This window comes from Trichogramma pretiosum, unplaced genomic scaffold, assembly GCF_000599845.2.
Source record: "Trichogramma pretiosum strain Unisexual culture from Peru unplaced genomic scaffold, Tpre_2.0 scaffold5, whole genome shotgun sequence".
In the NCBI taxonomy this organism is placed as follows: domain Eukaryota; kingdom Metazoa; phylum Arthropoda; class Insecta; order Hymenoptera; family Trichogrammatidae; genus Trichogramma; species Trichogramma pretiosum.
This window is the reverse complement of record NW_019641672.1, coordinates 285,099-308,230: the sequence shown is the minus strand read 5'-3', so window position 1 is coordinate 308,230 and position 23,132 is coordinate 285,099. Positions and strand designations below refer to the sequence as shown.

Sequence of the window (23,132 nt, the reverse complement as noted above, 5' to 3'; positions counted from 1 at the left end):
CCAAGGGGGGATTGCTGCTGTTGCTGGTGTTGGTGTTGCTGCTGCTGCGAAGTTTTTTCTCATAATCGTCGACGAGATTCTGTGCAGTGCAGAATTCGCCGTCTGGATTTATATACGATACATCTCTTCCAATCGACGCCGCAGCTGCAGATTTTCACAATGAATTTTCACGCGCCAACGAAGCAGCGTCGAAAATAAATTCGATTTATTATATGTATAAAAAAAGACAAGACACAAGAAAAGCATTTGGCAATTCGCGCGAAGCCATAAACACTCGTTGAATCCTTGATGATGCCGACTTATCACGCACACGCGCACGCGCGCGCATCGCCCGGGAAAATTGCTTCCGCGCGTAAGTGGATCGTTAAATATTTAAGAATTCCAGCGTAAAGCTTGATTCGATTAGTTCGTCTACTCGAGAAAATCAACTCTCAATAATGAAAAATGTGTACTTCTATTTTGAATTTTTCACTGTTTTAATCTCTCTGCTTGAGTTCGATGTACAAACTCCGAGTTGCATCGAGCTGCGTACTTAACATTATGAATTTACTTATACCTATGTTCATTCAAGGAGAAGTTGTGCTTGTATACTCCACGCGTGGCACGAATATTTGATGCTGCCATTGTGCATTAGGTGAATTTGATTTGGAAATTCTAGATGTATTATACAATGCAGTGAAGAGATTTTTCACCGGCCTTGATATGGTTGTAACAATATAGTATTATCATTTATTTCATCATAAGTGAGGCTCTTCTTTTACTGTAACTGCGTCGACAATTTTTCGAATCCAATAGGTTTGAATAAAAATATTGTCAATACCGTTAGACATTCGTATTAAAAAATAAAACAACAGCAGTTGACCGTTCGTTTCTCCATATAGATTGCATACGCAATCACAAGCACCGGCGTAGCCGCTGCTGTATACGTATACAGAAATTAAATCCTCAAAATCGTGACATGTATATGAGTTTGGCATTTCGCACGCTTGGAGAGAGTGAGAGAAAGAAAAAGAGCTCGATGCACAAGAGTGCCGAGCGCGAGCGAGCGAGGGTATTGTGTACGCGACGGAGCTTGCAAAGCTCGAGATTCGGAAATTGATTTATATCGTTGCAAGCTCGGCACTGTACCGTGGCGCGCGTGTGTGTGCGCGTGGCGCGGATGCGGAGCAGTGAGTGCGCGCAATTTATTTCGCTCCGCACGGAGTGAGGCGCATTATATACATACAAATATATATAGTAGACGTTTTCGTGTATATACTAAATGCATGCATATATCTGCGGGCTGTGTGAGCGTGTGTAAAGAGAGAGAAAGAGAGAGAGAGAGAGAGAGAGAGAGAGAGAAAGAGAGAAAAGCTATAGAAGGCAGTCAAAGTAGTTTTACCGTAGTTGGATTTCTCTCCGGTATACAGTGAAAAAGAAAACACGAATTCATACCGACTTCGAATACCTCGGCGAAGCGGGAATGAAAGCCGCGATGCAATGTATGCCTCCAGAATTGATTTTACATCATTGTACTTTGTGGATTTATTAATTGATCGAGTTAAAGTAGTGCGCGGTGGTTTATTTCAATTGAAAAAATACCATCTTTTCAATGGCCGAGGGCGCGTGTTATTACTCTACCTCCGACTTGTGAAATAAAAACTTTCTTACCCTATTTTTTCTTGGCTGAGCGACTCATATTTACAGCCTCGGCGTTATGCACCTCGCGAATGTTAAAAAAACATCCCAAAATAGCATTTCCGCGAAGATAGTGTACAATTTTACTCTGCCAGTCCACTGCTTTTAGAGATGTCAATATTTAAATCACCGGTTTTCTGTATAGAAAATGTCTGTAGAAATCAAAATTTCATTTTGCCTACGTTGGAATTAGCTTTTCAAATTCCATGCGAAAATTGACTTTTACCAAATACCATAATAGCGTTTTCATTCCACGTAAATAGTGGAAATTCAAAAAATAAAAATAGCAATTCGAGAATTAAAATTCCGCGTGTGTTATTACGAGTCGTGTCATTCAAAAAATAATAAATTCTAATTAAAGCGAAAAATGCGAGGAAAGAAATTTTTGGACTTGCAGCTGTTGCCGCTCTCTACGTCGAAAGATAATTAACGGTGCTGACCGGGGAAAGGATAGTAACTGCATTCCCTTATTTAATGCGCTGTAATAAGAGGCAAGCGATGTAAATGCAAAGATCATAGAGCGAAAATGCGCGCCGACGATCCCTTCAACGCGCGTTTTCGGCAAACTTTTCATCGCTCGCAATTTTCGATGTAACGAAATTAAGCGTCATTAAAGTCGAGCGCGCGCGGCCGACGAATTGCGCAACTCGGAGAATCAAACTCGCTCGCTTATATTCGCGTTTGAAAAATTGTCGTTAAAAAATTTTAAAAATAATTCTGTATCGCGCGCGAGAGGCAAGACAAGAGAAAAAAAATCGAGAAAGAAAAGGAGAAGAAGAGTCGCGTTAGGTCAATATTTACGTGTAAAACATTTTTAATTGAATTACGCGTTTTTTCTTTCTTTTATTTTTTGTGTGCCCGAAAAGTAAAAACGAATTAAACTTGACGTGTACACACGCGGAAAGAGAGAGGGAGAAAGATATAACGATATAACTGAAACTGCAAAATAATAAAAATATGCGGAATTTTCGGTTCGTACATACGAGAGCCATGCGTGTATACTGCAATTATGTTCTATTGAGAAAATGTGTGTATGCATGTGTCGGCTTATATTCCGCGCTATAACAAGCGTGTATGCGCGCGCAAGCATGTTTATAACGAAAAAAAAGTCACGAATGCGAGTGAACAAAAAAAAAGAAGAGAGAGAGAGAACGCGCGATTCAATTACACGCAATGTGCATATAATCACACGATGCTGCTGCTGCGCGTGTAGCGAATTTTTTTCCCTGGCATACACGCGCTATACTCGGACTTTTAATAAAGCGCGCGTGTATTGTATATGACTGAAAAAAGTACAATGAACGCGCGAGCGTGTGAATTTCATTTGTCGCTTATTATGCCTTTTCGAGCAGAGCGTCGAGCGAATCTTATTTGGACTCGGGGGGCTTCGAGGATTTCAATGGCTATTCGGAGATTTTTCAAAATGTAAAAAAAAATCATTCGCTTTTTGATACCGTACTGTCGGGTGCCTACTTGACTATATAGGTCTATGTGCGCCGAAGCAACAAGTTTCAGCTTATTGATAAACAATACTGCGGATGAACCAAAGCTGCTTGCCGCTGCTCCGGAGCGGGTCTCTGGTGGATTCGTTCAGTACACATTATCCCTCTTTTATGATCTAAGCGCGCGCTCGATTCTGCTCTTTTTTTTATTTGCTTTGTATTCCCTTTTACCAACTTTACCTTTTTCAAAATGCATGCGTACGTTCGTGGAAAGTTACTTTCTTTCATCAAGCCCCCGCCGTTCATTTTGATATTAATTGTGTTTCATTTTCTCGTTACCGTACGCACACGCGGCTTTACCTTGTAAATGTTTCATCAAGTGAAAATGTTTTTAACGATTCACTCAACATTTTTAATGCCGCGTACTCGAAACGCAAATGCAGAAACCAAATCAATTTCAATTTACTTTTATATCGATTTGTTGCAAAACTGTCATTTCGAATAATGGACAATACGTCGCGCAAAGCGAAATTAAAATGACTCGTCGATGCGCTCAGCGTGTAAAGGAATTTTTTGACGAAATGTGCAGCAGCACACAGAGGCGCGTGCACACCGCTGAAGAATAAAAGAGAAAAGACATGGCGTAAAATTTTTCGCACAAGCGTTGCACATATTGCCGTGCGGGATGGTAATTAGAGCTGCTGCGAGGACGCGACGTATAAAAAATGTCGACTCTTGAATATATGTGAAATTATAACACGGAGTTGTCGTAAAAGTTCACGGAAATTCACGAGCTGAGGAGGAAATTCAGGACAACAGGAGAGACTCTGGAAGTACTTTGTCATGCATACATTACGAAAAGTCGCTAAAAATAATGCGAACTGCCGTAAAACAATTTTTCATCGCTTCGATCGCTCGAGCTTATATACCCTTGTGGCGCAGCTTGGCCGGAAACACTTGCGAAGAGTCGAGTTCAACGAGGTGTCGGTAAAACCATGATAGAAGTATGTTAATGAATATTAAGTCTTGATAAAAGCCAATACGTAAATAAAAGTTGGAGGGTCGTAATTATTGAAAAACTATTTTGCTCTTATAAACAGTTGTCTTTTTTTTCAATTGAATTTCACGATAATAATGTCAAGAAATGCGATTGAACTGGAAAAAGAATCGGGACGAATTTTTATTTTTTCTCGGATTGATTTTTATCAATATTACAGAGGAAGCTTAAATTTCGAATTTTCAGTGTTAATAATGACAGATGTCGTGATTATTATTTCATTGTTAACAAATAAATTTATCTCAACTAGCGAAAATGTCATTCAATGATCTCTTGAGAGTTGTAAAGTATTAAAAGAAGTTGATGACGATTAAAATACTTTTACATCATGTTCAAGTTTCAATTCAAATTTTGAAAGTTTTTTATTGGAATTTTCTGAAAAATTACTGCCATTTCAACGTTTATTTATCAAGTTATTTTCACGTACAAATGGAATGTTTTGACGCTTGAATATCATCATTGTTCAAATCCTTTCTGTAACAGTTAAGTGAATTCTCGAGTCAATATAGAGAGAAAACAAATTCACCGAAAGAAAAATCGAAAATGCGCAGTTTCATGATTTTCTTCATCGCGTTCAACAACCAAACTGACTTTTGAAAGTTTCTATATAATACAGGTTAGCGTGCTCGTGACGGCGGAAGAATAATTTGAGCGAGATTTTTCACGAACTTATACATCATATTTATATAGAAAAGAAAATCATTCCAAATAGAATCTTGCTAAAAATTGAAAGACTCATACCTATCTGCGGAGGTGAAGCTGCATCAATTACCTCGATATCTGCGAGTCGCTCGAGCAGAGCTTATGTAATCCTATTTATGGAAATGCTACTGCCGCCGCCGCTATCTTGCGCCCGACTCGATTGTATTATTGGCAGAGCCGTAAATATTGGTTTTATTTTAATAATCATTGACTTGCATTATTTCGTAATCGCGCGAATAATTTGTTTTTATACGAATCGATCGATGGGTTTGCAGCTCAGTAGGAAACGTGATCGAAAATCTCAAGAATTTCAGATGCCGATGCGCGCGCTCGATCGGAACAATATTATAAACGTTAATTATAGAGTCGAGAGAGAAACAACATTTCTCGGGCAGGTTTATACGGGATTGATAGCATCGGTATTCTACAAATTGCGCATTTGATTTCAAGCGGAAATAACAGTAGCATCCTCAGAGACCATAAGATACGAGATGGGCATCAGATACCGAGTTATAGATGAGAAATATCGAATCCGATTTTTCAACTCAGAACTACTGCAAATCTCTATTTCAGCTGCTGAATAGGTGATAAAGATTTTTCTCGGATAGATGGTCAATTTTGACTCGATGGTTTTTTATCGCGTATAATAATTTCAATTTCATGCATAGGTATTTTACGAGGACTAGAGCGGCAATCCGAAAGTATACTTTTAGTATCTCGGTGTGATCGAGCGAAAATTTAGCCAGGGCCCCCTAAATTTTCTCGCGTTCTAGTTTACAAAGCGTCGTTTTATTTTCTGGCTGCGCGGCTTAGTCGCGGGAAAATCGTTCGCGTGCGCACAAAAGGATTATACTAATACCCGCTATTAATGCATTAAATTTATTCGAGTACAAAACTACTCTCCAGCTCAACCCGGTGTATATATACTTGGTACTTTGCGCATCGATGACAATGCACGTTAATCATGCGCAGTTTAGAAGCTCGGCGCGCATTCGTTACGTTACAAAGGCACTTAGTTTGCTAGAAACAAGTAGCGCACACACAATGGCATCAAATATAATGCGGTAAATGTAAGCTTCGCGTTAAACATAATATGCAGTGCAACAATCAAAATTCAAATGGTGAACTACTTGCGTCAACGTCCACGTATGTACCTTCTCCTTTTGTGCTAATTTCTTAAAAATCAAACTTTATAGCCGCATCTCAGAAAAAGTACTTAATTGTAAATGGTTGGTTCGACGATTAAATTCGACCCTTACGCGCTCTTGAAAGTTTTATCTTCTTTTTTTTTCGTGCCAGCACAACTTCATAGTAAGCTGACGCTCGATGTGGCGCAAATGGATTTGGATTGATCCAATTTTTTTAAGTATTCGTCATAGAGCGCTCGAACACGCCAGGCATCCAATATCATTATATCTATATATCGTGTATATAGACGAGCGTCGATCTTTTGCTCTCGCGTATATAGCGCCGGCACCGACCGCTTCAATCTCGAACGTTAATTTGAAGTTGAAAAACTTTTATTACAGCTATATACGGCGGCAGCTGTCAAACAATATTTCGCCGTATTACGTTAAGTATAAATCGCACCTTTGGAAATTCTTTATGTCCTCGCGCGCTTATCGCACGCGTTTCGTAATTTTGTACTTTTTTTCGTTGTCGGTGTATCGCTCGGCGAAGAGTTACAAGTAAAATGTTATCGACGCACCGCGTTCTGGATTCGCTGCTCCCGCGCCGTTAGACGGTAAACAATCGCGCGGTTTGAAGCTCAGTGGATTATAATTTCTCCGGCCATTACAGAGTATAATTATGTGCAGGCAAAAAGCGCCATTTCGTATAGCAAACGTATTATGTAGCGACTCATGCCCTATAGCTACGTACACAGCTGAGCTCCGCAGCAGCGAAAAGGATAGGGGCATAAGCCATGCTCGGATAGATCTAAAAGCAAACATAGCGAAAATGTTTTCCAGCCGAGGTAATTAAGTCGAAAGCAGTCGTCCAGAACGATGAGTTTTGGATAACATCCAAAAGGCCCGCGCCGCGCGCTGCGCATGATTATATATCCTCCTCTTCGCGTGGCACGCATATTATTTTGCCTCAGCTTGCGCGCGTATGTGCGGCCGTTAAAAAGTCAAAAACTCATGTTTATTATCCATGAGAGTGTCTAATATTACGAAACAAAGTCAATGTTTGTTTTAGATTATCGTGGATTACTTAGTACTTGCCCCCACGGCTTAACATCGGACCACATCAGCATGCAATATTTTTGAAATGTCATATTGACTGAACCAGTTTGCAGTAGAAACTTCCAGCATTTTACATCGATTCTCGTGAAAAACTAATTCAACATTTTGCTTCCGTAAAATCTAAAAAAAAATATATGTATGCTTAAAAAAATTGAATGACATTTACAAAACGCATTTTCTCAAATCTGAAAGCACGTTTTCCATTACAGTAGTTTCATTCTTTCGCAATCATAATGTCAATCACACATATACTGCAGCTTTGTTGTTAAGCATCTGGGAAAAGCTTCTCTATCTCGATAGCTCGAGTCGCGGACGTGGAGGGAAAAACCTGGGGAAGGGGTTCGATTATTTCAAACGAAAATGGAGCTTTATGCTGAAAATTGGGTTAACGCGTCTGTCGAGCTTATATAGCCTTTTTTACGAACGATCGTTTTGACTTTTTTTCTGTCCAATACAGTTAATTTAATCGAAATCGCATGCGAAGCAACGGTCGATCAAAATTTCATCGCGTTAAATACTCTTGTACATTATGAAGCTCTTCGGAGATGTTTTTTGCCCAAAAATTGATTTCGAAAATGTGGCACTCGCTATCTCTCGATGGTCGGCGACACATCGTAAATACATCCTTTCTCGTTCGTATAGAAATATAACGTCGTCGATCGGAGAAAAGGAAACGATCCGTTTCAGAAAGTTCTTAACCTTATTATTGTTATTATTATCATTTTGGCGACGAAAATGAAATCGTTCGCATCGAGTATTTATTCGAGGACTTTGAAAAGTGCACTTGTTATCTTGGCTTTTTTTTCTCTCTCTCTCTCTTTCTCTTTTTTTTCTCATTTCTCGTGTCGTAATTGTTGTTTGCTTGGCCGAAGAGGACATTTATCGAAAAAATAAAATTTCGATAATGTTCTTGTTTATTCAGCCAACCCGTTGTGCTTTTCTCATTCGTATACGGCTGTGCTGCTGCACGTTTATTATATGTATACGTCGCGTATTGCAAGGATAGTAAAAAAAAAGTCGTTTTATTACGTGCACAAACACACCCAGCCATACGTGTAGCATGGCACACCTTCGGTGTAAATACACATCATCGCGCGTCGAGTATACAGCTACACGTGCATGTAGATGTATGTCTTTATCCAGGGGGCCACCTTGTGTTCTATATACCCTACTGAATGCGGAGCCTATTTACTTTTTAGAGTCGATAAAGTCTGGGAGGTGATGACGAAGATGAAGTTTGACCCGAGGAAAAGAGTGAAAGATGCGACATTCGCTGCTGCTGCGGTGGCTTTGAAAATCGATGCTCGGCTTGCGGTTGTTACTGTTGTTGTTGCTGCTGTAATGCTTTTTTCCTCTTTCTCTCTCTTTCACCCGCTTATGATGATATGTGTACTTTTTAACCCATGCGAGTCAACGTATAATACACGATCTGTAATCTTAATGGATTGTTTGTCAATAATCATTATGTATGCCATTAATTAGCAGCTCTCGGAGTATATACGTACCATAATATGTACTCGGCTGTGCGCGCTGAATGGCATTATAAACTAACGAGTTTTCATTTCGAGAATTTAAACTCGCGCCTGTGAGACTCATTCATCGTTACGGCCTTTTATTCTCTTCGTTTATTATCTTAAAATGTGCGCATGAGAACTACCGATGTTCTTCCATTTCGAATTTCGATATAAACTTGATGATTCGCCGTAGAGCCAGAAAAAGAAAGAGAGCGTAAAAAAAAGACAATGACGTTTCGCTCGAAAGCTGAAAAATCTCACGACGACTTCTGCGCGGCTCTCTCGGTATACCTAATATCTCGATCCGTGCCAGTATATATTTATACGCAGAGATATGGTTTATCGATTTCACTGGCGTAATGCATACGGCAAAGAGTCAGGTTAGGAGTGTGACTCGTCCCAGGCAGAGGTGTTGGATAAAATTACATTTTTAACGGTTAGTTCAAACATCGCATTTATGAATTAACTTATACTGGCGATTAATTGGACAGTGACGGTAAATGGTCATTGATTGATAAGCCACTCGCATTAAAAACGTTGATCTAGTATTTAGTATACTTTGCGATTAAAGCGATTTACAAAGTATCTCCAAAGAGGAAAGATTATTAGCAAAATAATTGCATCGGATCGTGCGATTTCGATAATGATATTACATAAAGGTATCCTTTTAATGAGTACACGCGCGGCTTTACATCTAATCAAACGTGCGCAAATAACGCGCAAGCGACATGTGCGCAACGAGCATGCAGCATCCTCAAACAAACGTGTATATCGACGAATTTCTCTCTCGCTCCCTCGCAATAACGTACATATGGGTCAAAATAATACTTTTTTACAAAACCGTGCGCACGTATGTCACCGATCTTGACGCGCTTTTGGTATGTTATAGTACATGGTAAAAAGGTCCCAAAAAAAAATTTTTAGACCCCCTCCCCCCTCCAACCCCCCACTTCCGGTATAAACGTCCATTTTCGATCTATATTTTTTCTGAGGACATGAAGCAAGTAAAAAATCTGAAAAAATTCATAAAAATACTTTTCCACAATCCAAACAACCTTGAATTTTTTCAGATTTTTTGAGTGCTTCAGGCCTTCAGAAAAAATCATTGAAAATTTCAAAAATCGAGATACGGCGGTATGAGCCGATGTAGTACTCGGAAATTTTTTCAGTTATTTTTCGCATTAAAAAACATAACCTCAATTTTTTTCAGATTTTTTCAGATTACCTAACGCACCTTTTGAAGCCAAAAACCGATTTTTTTGACGAAAATAATTTTTTTAGGACAGTACGGAGCCTCGAAAAATCTGAAAAAAATTTTTTCTTGTTTTTTTCATCAAAATACGTAATCTCAAATTTTTTCAGATTTTTTAATTGAAGGCGATAGCTTCTAGGGCCGAAAAATGCTATTTTTAACAAAAAATGGTTCCTAGAACCCGATGGTTCCGGTGAAAAAATTTGAAAATATTTTTTTTGAATTCCTTGTCAAATTTTAATAAATTTTGACCGTTTCAAAAGTTCGATTGAAGCTTCCTAGCTCATTTTAGAGCATCAAACGAGTTTTATCATTCCTTAATGTCTTCAGAAACGTCTTCAGATATTTTGCACTAATCTTTGTCCTGCTCTAAAATGAGCTAGGAAGCTTCAATCGAACTTTTGAAACGGTCAAAATTTATTAAAATTTGACAAGGAATTCAAAAAAAATATTTTCAAATTTTTTCACCGGAACCATCGGGTTCTAGGAACCATTTTTTGTTAAAAATAGCATTTTTCGGCCCTAGAAGCTATCGCCTTCAATTAAAAAATCTGAAAAAATTTGAGATTACGTATTTTGATGAAAAAAACAAGAAAAAATTTTTTTCAGATTTTTCGAGGCTCCGTACTGTCCTAAAAAAATTATTTTCGTCAAAAAAATCGGTTTTTGGCTTCAAAAGGTGCGTTAGGTAATCTGAAAAAATCTGAAAAAAATTGAGGTTATGTTTTTTAATGCGAAAAATAACTGAAAAAATTTCCGAGTACTACATCGGCTCATACCGCCGTATCTCGATTTTTGAAATTTTCAATGATTTTATCTGAAGGCCTGAAGCACTCAAAAAATCTGAAAAAATTCAAGGTTGTTTGGATTGTGGAAAAGTATTTTTATGAATTTTTTCAGATTTTTTACTTGCTTCATGTCCTCAGAAAAAATATAGATCGAAAATGGACGTTTATACCGGAAGTGGGGGGTAGGAGGGGGGAGGGGGTCTAAAAATTTTTTTTTGGGACCTTTTTACCATGTACTATAACATACCAAAAGCGCGTCAAGATCGGTGACATACGTGCGCACGGTTTTGTAAAAAAGTATTATTTTGACCCATATATATACGCGCGCGACAAGAGCAAAAAGTAACGCGTCGTTAAACGCTAACACCCCTTCGATATATATATAAATGGCGTTTGATTCGCTTCTTCTGGGTATAATAAAACGCGTGTATATGCGCACGTCACTCGCACGACTACGACGACGACGACGACGACGACGACGACGACGACGACGACGACGGCGAATCGTTCAATTATACACATCATGGATACGAGGCTATATTTGCCTCGTATCGAGCTTAATTGGATGCAGTTTATATTTATATTATGTAACTTGCACCGTTGCTTGCTCGCTCGCTTGCTTGGCGAGCTTTATTTTGCTAATTGACTAACGCTTATTACATGTGCACACGCATGGACGAGTTTCGTGCCAGCTGCCGCGTGCATAGACGAGAGTAAGCTGGAGAGAGAGGGAAAAAGAGGGAAAGAGAGATCTGTGTTACCCGCGTGAGCGGTTGCTTTTAATGAAAAGACGAGCTGTATATACACACACGCGCGTGAATTAGTTACGCGAGACGAGTAGAACATAACATCTATATATATTATTTTCGTATTCACGAGGGCGTAAAAAGTTCGTATCGATCTGGAATACTGAATTTTTTCTCATCGCCGCAGGCACCGGATCGTTATATTTTACCTTATACTATGTATTAGAATATAAAATAATTATAATATAAAATCGTTATATCATACGCATCGCGAATCAATCAGTTGGCTCGTGCTGGTGGCGGAGGCAGCGTCTCCCTGTGCGCGAGTTGGCATCGCTGAAATGTATATCAAACGAAATTTCACTCGATTAAACCTTTTCTCTCTTGGCGGCGGTGTGCCCCACGCAATTCTCTGTTCCTGTCTTCTTATACACAGATCGCCCCGGCCGCAAGCTCGATGTTATTCGTGGTTTTGGCAGCTTTCACTGGATTTTAAATACTTTGCATAGTGTACCAGCGCGTCACCCCCCTCCTGGCTCTTCTCGCTTGACATTCGCCCATTTGTGCTAATCCTGCGAGGCTTTTTCTGTCGAACAAGCTCTCTCTGCGGGCTCTCGGATACACAAAGTTACTTTTGCGGTTCGCTGAAAATTCGCAGGGAATAGTCGAATCGTCGGCCAGAGGAGAAACCGCCGTTCCTCCCTCTCCTCTGTATTGGTAAAGAGAAAAAAAATAGCAATCGATTTGCGTTTTTGCCTCTTTGAATCACGACGTCGACCGAGGGAAAAAACAACACGAGTTTCGAGCAACGAAAATAAAATAACAGCTAAAGACTATATAATGATTGGATGCACGCGCACAGACAGTTCCTACACCGTACATCTTGAAAAAACAGTCATGGCTCGGTCTCTACATAGTTACATCGAAAATTCACCTACATTCGAACGAACGACTAGATTGAAATAACACGAGCACTTCGAATTATCGTCGAAATAAGGATAATAAAGGAAATTTATATCGATAGCCGAGATCCATTGTGCGAATATATATACTCCCCCCTGTCGAGAACGTGTATAACCCAAATTTAACCTCATATAGGCAAATGTAAAGCTTTTGCTTACTAGTCACGAAGTATCGAAGCTCGGATGCAAGAGAAAAAAAATTCCTGCCTTCTCCCAAACATGTACATTATGCACGTACTTATAACACTTTTCTTTCTTTGCGGAAGGCGCAATTGGAATACGGTCAATCGCGCGTCGAGCTCTATATACAGTGTATATTATACACACACACCTACACAGGAGAGATCTGGCGAAGCTTATACACACAGAAGGCGTCGGGGAAGAGCTGCGCGCGGGCGTATAAATAAATCATCGCAACTACTTAGACATTCGTTCTGTGCCCTGCAATCCTGCAGCTACTTGTGTTTCGCCTACTTCGAGCCCTCCATCCCCCTCGCCCTCTTCACCCCCTCTTCCCCTGGCTGTCGCTCTGCTCTGCTCTGCTCCTCCCCGAAACTACTACAGAGAATTCCTGATGCAGGTAGTTTCAGTTTTATTTTCTCCAGAGGGCTCGCGTGCGTATGTAGATGGTTTATTCAATGCCGTGTATAGGTGGTATGGCTTTGCTGCTGCTGCTTCTGGCACTCGTTCGAGCTGCGCGTTAAAAATTGATCGATACGCCCGCGCGTATCCGTGTGTTTTTTACCCAACGATCGGCTCCGAGATTATCTATATCGTGCATAAAAAAACGTCGAGCATCTCGAAATTTCAACTCGATTTATGTACGAAGGATCGATTTTGACCACCTCGAGTCACCCAGCTCCGAGCTAATGAAAATTTCGATGAAAATTACTTCATAGAAAACTGTGCAGCGTATCTAATGATCAAAGATATATACCAGAGACAAGTTCGATTGCAGAATGCAGATAGATGGATATTGCGACGTGTTTTTCATTTTTTTTATCCTAGTAGAAGATGATTATGTCACGACACTTGGACGACTGAACAACTGTTGCAAAGAAAAAAACTTTTTTTTCAAATAAACAGCAAGATGGAAAGTTTTTTATAAATTTTTACATAAAACTGAAATAAAATTAAAATACAAAAAAAATTAATATTCAAGTGTATAAATAAATTCAATTTTTTATTCCTACATTCATTATTAAACAAAAATACTTTGGAGAACTCTTGGAGTTTTACCAGCAAAACAAAGTTATTACTGTTTCTCTATAAACATGTGTATCAAATTTTGAGTTTATATTTATAATTTTCTTGAGCTGCAGCTATTTTGTTTTATTTCAAAATTTTTCTTTGTCTGAAGTAATGGTTACACGAATATAAAAGAGTCATCACGAGTGATCAGTGTGGCAGTTTTATCAACTTCTTCGAAACTGATGTACTCCTAAATTTTTACAGTGATCGGTCAAATGGATTATCAGAATCCATTGACACAATTAGTTGCCAAAAATCTTAAAGTGAAATATGACTTTGCTGTTCTCAAGATTACGATGATCGTTATGAAAAATACCAAACAATTTCTCGAAGGAATATGAGCGGTTAATTAGTTACAAAATCAAGGATCATGGGCAAATTTTAATTTTAATTTTTGTAGAGAACCTCCTATATTTATCTGTATTATGAACCTAGATGTAGATCGGATAAGTGGAAAAATTGTTTAATTTGATCATTATCACACCGTTTAACTCGAACTTTTTTAAAAATATTCTCTAAATCTTAAAAAAAAATTATCATATAGTTGAGATACAGGATGGAAAATTTTTCTCGGATGGCATCGTTGCGCATAAAACATGGGGCACACGATATATTTCTTCCTTCGAATGAAATGCCTAATTGAATCGACTTCATAAATATAATATTATAATAAAAACGAGTCATTTGGCTCGGTATCGCTCCGAGTAAAAGCAGTAGCGGTATATAACACGCAGCATCGCAACGCGCGCGAGAGAAAGAGAGAAGATTTTACGAGCACGCGCAGTTAACTTCTTATATTCATCGAGTTCCATAAATTTTTCTTAAGATTTTTCTTACAACGGAGATAACTACCAGCGCTCGCGATTACATAAAATAATATATCCTCTCTCTCTCCGCGTGCACGCGTGGTTCTTTTTTTTTCTATTCTTTTTTTTCCTTCATTTTAGTAAGTACTCTCAAATTGAACAACGATAAATGATGGCAATTACTTTGCTTTCCCGTCATTAAATCCCTTTTTTCCTCGCTGCTTTGGAACGCGAGAATGTTCCCTTTTTTTACAACGAATTATTACGACTGTATTTTATGCACGTACACACGTAAAGAAACATATATCAAAGAATCGCGCGAGGCACTAGTCAATCCTCCGGAGACTTATCCGCTCGGCAAATAGCATTTCACGTACAAGAAGAGAGGGTGAGAGCTCCTGATAACTTGAGTCTCTCTCTCTCTCTCTTGCTCTCGTGCTCAATGCGGTCAAATGCAGATCCACCAAAGCGCGTACGGCACACATCGCGCCGCAGTAGATAAAGGCCTTATAAGGTCAGACGCGCCGCTTTAGCGTTTAGAGCCGTAAATCGCTCGGCATGGACGTCGCGCTCGAAGCTCGAACTGTACCGCTCTGTATACGTAACACTTCACGATACTTACATCTATATAGCAGCCGTAAACTTGGTGTGGAGGATAATTGATTGGAATCATACGTGCATCAAGTCTACGCACTTGAAAATACGTTGACTCACTTTTGAATGCCTCGCAATGTATCGATCGATGTTTTTCGTTTCCGAAACTCATACTCGTGTGCGACGCGTGTTTATGCGTATTACGGCTTGAATCTATACTTCTATGCGCTTGTGCACGCGGGGGAAGAAAACTTTTTCTACAAAACTTCCGTGAAAACGATCTCGCGAACAAATCGACTGGTCAACTTCGCTGCCGCGACAGAAAGTATTCCACTCCGATGTATAGTTGTTGAATGTTTACGTTGATACTGTAGCGGCCGCTTTGTTGATACAAAGTTTTTCCCGCTGCCGCGCGTGTATATAACGCGCGCGTTTTTGCATTTGCTGCTCTCCCCCGGACTTCGGTATAATCCTCGGCTCTTTTACATTTTTTTTTCTTCGTCCCCGCGCGCGTTTCGATAGAGCAAAAACATTTTCACTGGAAATTAGCTTTTATGGAAAAATTTTTCACTCGCGTAAGCGCGGGCGGATTCTGCAGTGCAAACGATTTTTATGAATAAACGAACTATGACATGAATTTTCGGGCACACCCTCTGCCTGCAGCTGCTTTATTTGATATAAATTTTTGCGGGATTTTTGAATGAGCGACGGATGAACTTTGGTTTAATTATCGAAGAAAAAAGTTTTGACAAGTTACGAGAGGAGTTTTATTATTTTCGAAATTAAGAAAGGTACGTTTGAGTTAAATTTCACATTAAAAGTAAATAAGATGGAAAGTATAAAAGATTTTTTTTTTTAACAATGTGCGCCAGAACAAATCATGATTCGTACTACTGAGCAACTTTTCCATGCGCTTCTTTCGTTGAATGTTTAATGAAAATTTTTTATTCGTTCAATTTGTAGCAAAGTTTAAGATATTTCAATTCGCCCAGTATAGCAGAACATTTTCAATCAATAATTGGATTCAACTTTAATATAAATAAAATTTTTTCTTTGTTTCTATATCCGAATCCTACGTTTGCTCGTTTCCCGATAACTAAAGTAATAATTTCAAGGAAAGCAAAAAGTAACGGCTATGAGCCGGAATTTCACTCGTGCAAGTTAGTTTGGCGCGACGATTAAAAAAGCGACGCGATCCAAGTCGGATCCGCGTGGGGCACAAACGACGACGTTAATACGTTCCGTCGCTCGCGTTTATACGCCACTATACAACGGATGCTCAACCAACTGCGAGAGGCGAAAGAAGACTTGATTGATCGAACGTGTATAGACAATAGGCACACGTACATATAGGCAGGCAGGATACAAGCTCGGAGCAAGAAGAGTATTAGCGAAAAACCAAAGTGACGCTCGCGTATATAGACTATACACTATACGAACGCATGAAGAGAGCTCAAAGAAACAACGCACTTTGACGTGCCGCTGCACCGCATCGTATGAAATAGACAGAGAGAGAATCTCATCGATTTTTTGTTTTTCTCCGTAAACAGCGAGATGAGCTGGAACAAAGCTCGTTTTTTTTATATTTAAACATTTTTATTCTAATCAACGATCGCATTTTCCAGTGTACAACGACGCGATGCCGATATGCAGTCGCTCGCGCGCGCGCGGGGGCAGTCTCCGCATGTGAATTCGTCCGCACTATCGATTTTCTAATTCAAACTGCGGTTCGTATAATGGACAATTAGCCGATAACATACAGGGGCGGCGGTGTATACCTGCCATGCATACAAAGCATCGTTTCGTTGCCCCAGACAGTATATAGTTATCGTTCCCTCTTTCTCTCTCTGTTATATGTGTACTCGCAGCTGCAGATCTTTGCGAATGCTCGTGGCAAGCTAAAATCTTTACGAAATCCTACGAACTTCTCCCGCGATCTCGACGCCAAGTTTAACCGATGATTATCTTCTCTTCGGGCTATCTCTCGACGTGGCCGATGCCAATAACGGAAATTGCTGACGATCGTTGGATACTCGCTAATCCTTCGCTCTGTATATAAATATACATTTACAAAAATATATACCTACGTATATATTTATATATGCTGTACAGATGGCGAGGGAGAGGGAGAACAAGAACGTCACGGCGGATTTAGCGCATTGAAAAATCGATGGAAAAACAGCGAGTTAATGTTCTGCCAATAAATTCGCGAATTACGCCTATAATACGGCTCTATAGCTCGCGCTCGCTCTCTTTTTAAAGTTATGAGCGTCAGACGTCTTATTTTGCAAGTTGGAATTTGCTTCTTCCTTTTTTTCTTTGTTTTGCGCGCGAGAGGCAGCTTCAAGATCGATTCCATCTATAAGTTATATACAGCAACGGCAGCGGCAGCAGCAGTAACAGCAGATATGAGCTATCCTGGGTATATGGAGCGAGGGAAAGCTTGATTTATTAGCGCCCAGTTGGCAGTTGGAAGGGCTTTTCAGCTGAGCTGTTAAAACTCGAGGATGATTTGTGTGACCCTCTCTCTCTCTCTCTACCCCTCTCTAAGCGAGTGATTTTGTATTTCATAAAATATATACTGCGCATGTAAACGCGTCTGATTCGCTTTTATGGCGTGGACTTGACGTTTCCCCAGATATAATGTTATAATCGTGTAACCGATTTAAAATTCTTCCATCGATTTTGGATGCTAATGGATCCTTTGTTGGATGTTGCAGCTGAGGCTAGACGTGGGCGACGACGACGACGTTCGATGCACGTGCCAATGAGTAGATGAAGCGAGGAATGGAGGCCTCGTGGCGGGGGCAGCAGCAGCGAGGGCACTGCCGCGATACTTTACCGGACCAGTACCTCTCGTCGTTCAAAATAAACAGTCTCAAGCAATTTTCAGGTAAATCTAAATCTCGAGTTACTTAGAAATTTTTACCATAATATTTTTTTCGATCGTTGACAACAGTGAAAAGAATCAGTCGCTGGAGCAAAACTAGAAGATCCAAAAGACCGAGAAGCATGGCGGTCGAGTCAAGAGTAACCTATGGAAGGTCGGCGGACGAGGAAAAACGAGTCTCAGCGGCGACGTCAGCGACAACAGCGACAACGGGTCTACTGAGCTCGAGCATCGGGCCCCGTCCGATGGCACTTGTCCCCTGGCACTGAGCGATGCGCGTAGTTGGGGCCGAGGCCCAGCTAGTGAGCATGTGGCTCACTAGAGAATGAAGAAGCAAAACGTCCGGACTTTATCGTTGATCGTCTGCACGTTTACCTATCTCCTCGTTGGCGCAGCAATCTTCGACGTGCTCGAGTCCGCGACGGAGAAACGACGCAAGGAAGCTCTGGACGGTAAGACGCGTCTATTTATTGATTTCATTTTCGATTCTCATTCGACTCGACTTATCTTCGATCGCAGCTATCGAAAGAATGATCATAAGGAAGTATAATATCAGCGCGGACGACTACAAGATAATGGAGACGGTGGTGTTGAAGTCGGAGCCACACAAGGCCGGCCAGCAGTGGAAGTTCGCCGGGGCGTTTTACTACGCCACCACGGTACTCACCACTATTGGTACGGCTGCTGATATCCTTTTATACTTGTTCCTATAACGGAGCGACGTAATGAGTCGATGTCTTTTTTGTCAAGGTTACGGACACTCGACGCCCAACACCATTTACGGCAAGCTTTTCACCATGTTCTACGCGATCATCGGCATACCGCTGGGCCTCGTCATGTTCCAGAGTATCGGCGAACGTCTAAACAAATTTTCTTCAGTTGTCATAAGAAACGTTAAAAAGCTCCTCAATTACAAAGAAGTAAAGGTAATTTTCATGTTCCAACTTCTCCCCTTACTTTCAACCGGATAGTAAAAATGATAGAAACAAGAGCTTTTTGTTGCCTATCGCTTTCCATGATGTAACGACTCGTGACTTTTTTTCATGGACAGGCCTCAGAAATCAATCTAATATGTGTGGTGACGACCCTGTCGATATTGACGATCGCCGGCGGTGCCGCGGCGTTCTCGCGCTACGAGGGCTGGTCCTACTTCGACTCCGTCTACTACTGCTTCATCACACTGACGACCATCGGCTTCGGCGACATGGTGGCGCTGCAGAAGGACAATGCCCTCGACAACAAGCCCGAGTACGTCATATTCGCCCTGATATTCATCCTGTTCGGGCTGGCGATCGTCGCCGCCTCCCTCAATCTGCTCGTTCTCCGATTCGTCACGATGAACACCGAGGACGAGAGGCGAGACGAGGCCGAGGCTCTCCAGGTAAGTTACTTTATATTATTTTCATTCATTTCATTATCATTACCAACTAAAAATGCGATGCGCAGGCCGCGCAAGGGGCCGTCCGACTCGAGGGCGACGTGATCACCGCCAACGGCTCGATACTGTCGGGCCAGCTGGGCACCCACGGCGAGACGGTCTCGCTCGACGACGACACCTCGGTCTGCAGCTGTCGCTGCAGCGGCTTCTACAAGAAGCGCCGGCGTCCCCGCTTCACCGTGCGCCGCTCGCCCGGCAAGATATCGCACCTGCTGCCGATGCAGCCGCTCCACCATCACGGCAGCCTGAACGGCGGGGGCGGCGGCGGTGGCAGCAGCAGCTGCTGCGGCGACGACGACTGCGCCACGACGCCCGACCAGGACGACTACATGCTGCAGCACATGCCGGCCTCCGCCTCGCACACGCCCCACCACCATCATCCACAGCAGCAGCAGCAGCAGCAGTCGATTCTTCATCTGCATCATCATCAGCTGGAGCACGCGGACCTGGTGGCCGACGATCTGCCGCAGCACGAGTACGTGATGAGGCCGTCCTCGTTGGCGCCGCTGCTGCAGCTGCCGCCGATCTATCAGCATCGGGCCAGCATCTGATCATCGGCACTCGTTCAGCAGCAGCAGCAGCAGCAGCAGCAGATTATTATACTTCGGAGATTGAGCCGCACCGGCTCGCTCTAGCGTTCGAACGCGCACCTCAGCAGGCGACGGGTGACAATTACATTGAATGCACCCATGGATTGGGTTAGTACGGTTACTGCGTGCCAGAGTTTCCTTCCAACCTATCTTGTACTGTACAGACATTGCATAATCGAGAGATTGGCTTTTTTTTAGACGCTCGCGACGCCGGATTCGTATCCGTTCCGTTCGACGAATCACCGATGAAATTGAACGTTGGCGTGGGCTACATATATATGACACAACGACTGTGCGCGTCTACGACGAATCCCGAGCGTTTCGCATCGCTCGCACACCTCTTCTGCTTCGACGCGTGTGCCATTCATATTAATTTTTAATTTCAATCTCTCGGTTCATGCTTCATCCTCGGGAAGGAGAAACGCGAATGAAAAAATATTGAATAAAAATGATAAAAAAAAAAAAGAAACGTGCGAGAAACGATTTTTCCAAATCGAACGACGTAATTATAAAATTATTATTCTACGAGTTTATGGGAGTAGATAGGAAACGAAGAAAACTTACAGACAACAGCAAAATGTAAAACAAGTAAAACTTGTAAGAAACGAAACCAGACACGTATCTCACAACGTATATAGAGTTCTCGAGACAAAGACTTAACGACTATACGAAAATTATAAGCTACTTATATTATAATAAAAAAAAAATATATATGAAAACGAAAATCGAGAGTCAAGCTCTGAATGTTGTGTGCGGGATACACAATGTAAAATAACGAGTGAAACTTATAAGAGAAACGAAATGAAAGACGATTATAAAGCAGGCAACTTTTTTTGTCAATTTGCGACTTTTGCCAAACTATACATCGATAGTATACGTCGAGGTGGGACGCAATTGACGATGATCGGAGCGACTTTTTCTGTATAGTTACGATAAAATAAATATAGTTTCCCCTGTGGTGCCTCACCAAAATTCGCGTATATCGACACTTACATAAATGGTATAGTGTGTAATTAGGCATTTCCTTTATATACATTTCTTCCTTCGATAATAATTAACGAAAAAAAAACTTCAAGAACTGCATGATCTACATAAAACACAATAATGCGAATCATCGATCGCTTCGGCCGTGAAAAACCGGACGAGCTTATTAAACATTATCAAGTACATGACACACCTGATATTCGTTTGCTACGACGAGAGAAAGAGTGAGAAGCATTAACAAGTTAACGAACAAGTTTTTCAATTATGTAAAAAAAATCGCCTTTTTCCCTTAAAATGTTCCAAAAGTATAACTAGAAAGGAGATATTACGATAAAACCTCTTCCTTATCATTGTAATGTAAATGAATTAAATATGAATATTTCGAAAAAAAACGGGAGTTATGAAGGATAATTTTTAAGATTAAAAAATTGATCAATGATTTGATCTCAAAGAGCCGCACCAAAGCTCAAATCGTTTTCTGATTTATATTATAAAAGTAGTGTGTTCTGAAAGACTGAGTGTGTTAAAGAGGTGCCAATAGGAATGAAGTATTATTCACGGACACGATTGACAGTTTTCGGAGTTGTGAAAAATTAATTATATAATCGTTAATTAAATTAGTCTCTTTGATTTCGTCCTTTTGAATTTAGACGTCTTCTTAATTTGAAGCGTTAAAAAAATTTAACTCAACTGCCAAAAATTCCTTATTAACCATTAAACGATTTAGAGAAAAATTAACTCTTGTATATACATAAATTATGAATTAGTTTATATTTAAAAATGTTAAAGTATCAAAGTATTTATGAAATATTAATTAGAAAACTTTATGATTTATGAAATTATATTTGTTATAATTAGAAACAAGAACAGAGATTTCAAAACGCAGAAAATTTAGCGTGAGAAATATCGAGTATGAATGCATCAATTGTGTGAAAAAATAGATTTTAATTGAAACAAAAAGATTGATATAATATATCTATATATACAATACACTGCTAAATTAATGAAAAGAAAAACAAATTTTACATCAATAAGACATTTTACAATTTGTACATATGAAATATAGATAAATTATACATAAAAACATAAATAATAATTACGGTTAGTTTCTAATTATCAAGAGCGAAAAATCGCGTGATTCTCTCGCAGTTATTATAAGTATTATGGCCAAGTCATCGTGATGGTGGAGTACTTTTCCTCATCTATGGGATGAATCTTCTTGTTAAAAAAAGCCCATGAAGAGACATAATTTTTCCAAAGTATTCTTTCTTCAACTTTTCACTTCTTATGATTAAAAAAAAATAATAATAATTTACCGTAACCATAACGTACAATTCGCTCGCATATTGCACGAAATTGTTATAGTTATGAACGAGTCGATTTATCAGGAAAAACTAGTAGAAGTAAAGCTTACAAATAATGACGAAGATGAATCAGGTTTTTGAGTCCACACATACCTTCATTGCGAAAACAAATATTCGTCCGTGTCAGTATATTCTTTATTGATTCTGTTGGTGTTTGAAATGTTGTGTTAAGTATATTTAACATTGTGATCACATAAAGAACCAACTTTTATTTTACGTTGAATGACTTACTATATTTATGACTGTTGTGTGCCAAGAATTTCTTATACATGTGGAAATTGAGTGTCAAATTGTTATGTTATACAGATTGATTGTTTATATATTATACATATAACGCCAAAATTATCATAATGATAAGTACGTATTTGATCGATTAAGAGCCCATACAATCATGAGAAAATCGTTTCTCGACTAGTTACATGAATAAATCAATTAATAAAAACAAAGTTTTTTCATCGTTGTATTGTATTTTTAGATAATTAGTAATGAAAAAAACATTGATATAAGTCGATAATTGTTATATCAAAGATTTTAAAATTTATTCATTTGTCTCCTTCTTCAAGTAAGCTCACAAAATTGCTTTAAAGTAAATTCAAACGTATGTGTGTAAATTTTCGTGTCTGAAACGATGTACATACATGCATAGATACATACGTATAAACATGCACGTAATTAAGTATGACAAAAAGTGAAAAATAACGCTGCACGCGTTATAAAGTAGAATGAGAAGAAAGTATTAAGCGGCCAAGTACGTTTTTTTTCCAAATCTTTCGCGATTTAACAAATATAGAAACTGAAGCTATAATCAACCATTGCTCTTCAATACTCA

At 39.9% G+C, this 23,132-nt stretch overlaps 1 protein-coding gene across 1 annotated transcript in view; it reads left to right on the top strand.

Annotated features, from left to right (window-relative positions):
• LOC106650377 (two pore potassium channel protein sup-9-like) overlaps positions 1–21,944 on the top strand; it is a 94,971-nt gene extending 73,027 nt beyond the window's left edge. The window contains exons 2-7 of the mRNA XM_014368338.2: positions 17,758–17,930; positions 17,997–18,379; positions 18,447–18,602; positions 18,678–18,853; positions 18,979–19,308; positions 19,374–21,944. Of these exons, the coding sequence (XP_014223824.1) occupies positions 18,253–18,379; positions 18,447–18,602; positions 18,678–18,853; positions 18,979–19,308; positions 19,374–19,916 (1,332 nt within the window). The 5' untranslated portion in view covers positions 17,758–17,930; positions 17,997–18,252 and the 3' untranslated portion in view covers positions 19,917–21,944. The remainder of the gene's footprint in view (positions 1–17,757; positions 17,931–17,996; positions 18,380–18,446; positions 18,603–18,677; positions 18,854–18,978; positions 19,309–19,373) is intronic.
• Positions 21,945–23,132: the final 1,188 nt, after the last annotated feature.